We start from the raw sequence: 3817 nt of genomic DNA, 5'->3' as shown, positions 1-3817 counted from the left end.
CCCCCCCCCACCCCCCCCCCCATGAATTGGGAGCAAGAGAGACTACTTATGTGAAAGGAAGTTTGTCCCAGAAAATCAACCTGGAACTCAATGCATGAGGTTAAAAGGACAGCACCTTTTCCATTCCTGTTTTATCCCTTTCCCCCCCACCTTGGTCATGGATCGCATGTGAGGGCTCATAGTAAGTAAGGGGTAGGTGGAGTGGAGGGAAGGTAGGTGTATATATATGTATTTATGTATTGAAGATCAGTGTTCTCTCTTCCTTTTTCTCCTACCCGAATTTAAGTGATGATTTGTGGTTTTCATTGTTTTGGATTAAATTCAATTTTGTTTCCCCACTATTCAAGCCTGCTTTTCTTTGCCCACAGCCATAAGTGGCGTGTTAAGCCCTCTGTTCATTTCCCAGCTTGAACACTTTAGTTTCTCTTGTTTACCTCTCAGAGGAAACCCCCTCTGAGAGCACGTTGTCACTTTTGCTGCCTTTCGATTCTTTCAAACATGGACGCTACATGGCAGGAGAGAATGACCCCACCCTTACTCCAACCTCCTTTAGGTAGTTGTAGAGAGTGATGAGGTCTCCCCGAGTCTTCTTTTCTCCAGACTAAACAACGCCAGTTCCCTCAGACCGTCTGTGAGAAAGACCATTGCATCCCAACCTCGTTACGGGGACCTATGAATCACACAGCTTTTGATCGTGTCTAATTACCTGAAGCGCCTAATTCCTTGGCATTTCTGGGCTTTTGCCCAGTAGACACTAAGAAAAAGGAAAAGAATTATAGAAAATTTCTTCAGAAAAAGACACATACCACTAGGACTCCATTGGTAGCAATAGCTTCATTAGGACCAGAACTGGGAAACAAAATGAAAAATATGGATTTTTTAGATCAAACAAATGCCCACTCATCCTTGCCCAGGGTGTGCCCTTTCTACTCTTTGAGAAGAATGATGGACAGAGGGACTCCAGCAGGTGTGTAACAAGCTCCTTTCCATGCTTGCTTGGGCTGAGCACTGCTCTGAGGGCTCTTGCCTCTGTACCAAAGCTGAGTGATGTGTATCATGACTACTTTTTTGCAACGTAATCTCATCGTCATCTCAAATGAAATCTGTGGTTAGGCAGTCAAATTCTTCACCTCACTAAATCACATCAGGTACATGTATTTCATCAGAAACATGCTAATATATCAGCATATCCCTGATGGGAAGCCCATTTCTATGTATTTGCTGGTATACAAATACAATCAAAGGGGCACAGGGCATTGTGTACTAGTTACAAGACGGAAAAAAGAAAAAAAAAAGATTTCCAGATTATTCTGACAAAGTCAGCAGATGATGTAGAGTGACTTGAATTCTGGTCTTGGCTCCCCACTAGTACAAGGGGTGACCTTAGGCTGGTCACATTATTTCTGCTTTGCTTGTGGCACACAGGGATAAAAATACTGATTCACAAGGATGGGAGGCTGACCATGCCGGAGGAAAAGCCCTGCACTAAAGCTTCCAACACACTGTCATTGTACTGGGCGGAAAGAAAACAGAATTACTACAACCAAAACTGTGCTGCAGGGAAAATTGAAGAATTCAGAGATACATTGGAAGCCTAACCAGGATGGTTCAATGTTAGGAGTCTGTCCAATGCATAACACACTCAGAAAGGCTTCTGAAACGTCCCCAGGTAGACGACTATGATATTGTGGGTAGAAGAGACGGGGAGGTACATCTTTTAAAGCAGCTCAACTGCAAAACAAGCTGACTGAAGGAATCAGCTGGGTGTCTAAAGTAATGATACAGAAGTCTGGCACTTTTTACAGAAATCCTGCAGTGTAGGATTTATTTTAGTAGTTAATGATTTTTGCATTTTAAAAATAATCTGTATATCACTTACGCGACCTCCAATTTGAATTCAACCTCCAGCTCCTCCTGGGCCTGAAGGTAAGAACAAGAAATTAAATAAAGTAGTTACATAATGCTTTCTAAACCCAGGTCCCTGGTACGCAACATTAAAGTGATTGGTTGCAATGCACAGCTTGGGGTAAATATTTCAGAGTGGAAGGTCTGAAACAACATTTCAAACTAGATAGTTTAATGATTCCTTCCTCAACTCCTTCCTTCTTCAAGGTACCATCAAAACAACCTGTATTTCTATCTCTTACTGTGAAGGTGCTGCAGAAAGACAATTTGCAACTCGCTTTGTCTTCTGAGTTCTACCTTTTCTCCTAACTATTCCTGGCACTGTCCTGCCATGACTTACTGTCCTTGCTATTAGCCTGGAAGTTAAAGATACTTACCACCCATCACTTTAACGTAATGAACACAGACTGGTATTATTGAGTGATTCAGAGTTACAGTTATGCAACCCCCTGTAAGGCAGTGTTGATATGTCTGAGCTAGTTGTGAGTGACCTAGTGTGGGTACTAGAAGCAATCTGTCTGTGCTAGCAAGAAGTTGCGTGCAATGTATTTCACTGATCTCATCCACAGATCTCAGAGGGAATCAAGACTTTATTTCTCAATTTATAGATGGGAAATTGAGAAAAAAAGTAAATCAATCATTCAGAGCTCCAAAACCACACTTCGGTTTCTGACAGATGAGTCAGCAGGCTAATCCCTACCTCAGGTATTGTTGCAGAGGACAGTGCTGGGATACACACAGGGGCAACTTTGGCTTTGCCATTGGGTGAAAGTAGATACAATGAAAGGGGCAGAGGATAGTGGCTATGAATTACATGGGGGAAAAAATGTACAGATTATTCACCCTGCAACAGCTGTGCAGCCTTGGTGTTGCTTAGAGACAGCTCACAGGCAGATCCCTTCCCTTCACACTGCACTGTTTCGGTCATACGCTCTTCAATAGTTCATAAAAATACTGGGAGGAGGGGCTCAGGCTCTCAAATCCAGACTTTTCAGAATGTTTTCTATTTTGAATGGCAATTCATGTACCCATTATAGGATAAGTCATCCACGGTAGATTCAGAAAGCTCAGCCCAAGATTTTGAAAGTGTTCTCTAAGTATCCACTGGTTTCTTAGCTGCCTTTTTTTTTTTTTTTTCCTCCTCTCACCTGTGGGCTGGGCTTAAAACACAGCAGCACTGTTCTTTCAATTGGAAGTTTAGCAGTATCAAAGAGCACGCAGAGGAGATGGTCATCTGGAGTAGCAAAATCCTCATCATACACTGTCAGCTCCAGCACATTCTGGAAAAAGTGGGAGAAGGGATTTTTATAGTTTCTACAGTCTGGACATCATTAGCTGTAGGGAGGAAGAAAAGTTGAGGATGTGCCTGAGAAGAAAAGTGGAGAAATTAGGTATAGAAAAACATACTCTAAATTAAATACTCATTCTTCCTAGCTCAGTTTGATTAATGTAAAATGAGTAATACATAGGCTATACCTGCATGACAGCTTAGTTAATTCCCACATTCCAGATCCATCTTGCACTGATTCATATGAGTCTCTAGTTTACCCTAAAACTTCAATTCCAAGCTCAGTTTCTGGGCCTCTTAAACATCACTATTGAAGAGGAACTCAGTTATCTCTGCCATTAAACAACTTGAACAGTTCCTTGTCACGTGCCATCTATTAAACCATTCCTGGGCACAGTTCAGGAGATACACAGGACCCGGCATACACAAAATCTTCAGGCTGCTCCAAGCTCCTTACCTTGACCTGACTCTGGATCCTGAAGTAGAAGGTTTCATTCCACACTGGATTGTTGGAGTTTCTCACAGTTTTAGTGCGGAACTTTTCACATGTTGCAGTTGGCAGCCACAACACCACATAGCAATCAGCCTGACTAACTGGGCAGGGAAAGCGGGCAAACGACTGTT

The 3817-nt window shown here is 42.5% G+C and overlaps 1 protein-coding gene across 1 annotated transcript in view; it reads right to left on the bottom strand.

Moving 5' to 3' along the window:
• Positions 1-3787, bottom strand: part of LOC104491246 (cytosolic phospholipase A2 epsilon-like) — a gene marked incomplete at its 5' end in the record, with an annotated part of 20821 nt that extends 17034 nt beyond the window's left edge. Inside the window, 4 exons of the mRNA XM_010133632.1 lie at positions 807-849; positions 1880-1920; positions 3054-3185; positions 3651-3787. Coding sequence (XP_010131934.1) covers positions 807-849; positions 1880-1920; positions 3054-3185; positions 3651-3787 — 353 coding nt within the window. The remainder of the gene's footprint in view (positions 1-806; positions 850-1879; positions 1921-3053; positions 3186-3650) is intronic.
• Between the last annotated feature and the right edge of the window lie 30 nt (positions 3788-3817).

This window comes from Buceros rhinoceros, unplaced genomic scaffold (genome assembly GCF_000710305.1).
Source record: "Buceros rhinoceros silvestris isolate BGI_N320 unplaced genomic scaffold, ASM71030v1 scaffold4133, whole genome shotgun sequence".
In the NCBI taxonomy this organism is placed as follows: Eukaryota; Metazoa; Chordata; class Aves; order Bucerotiformes; family Bucerotidae; genus Buceros; species Buceros rhinoceros.
This window is presented reverse-complemented; position numbering and strand designations above follow the sequence as displayed.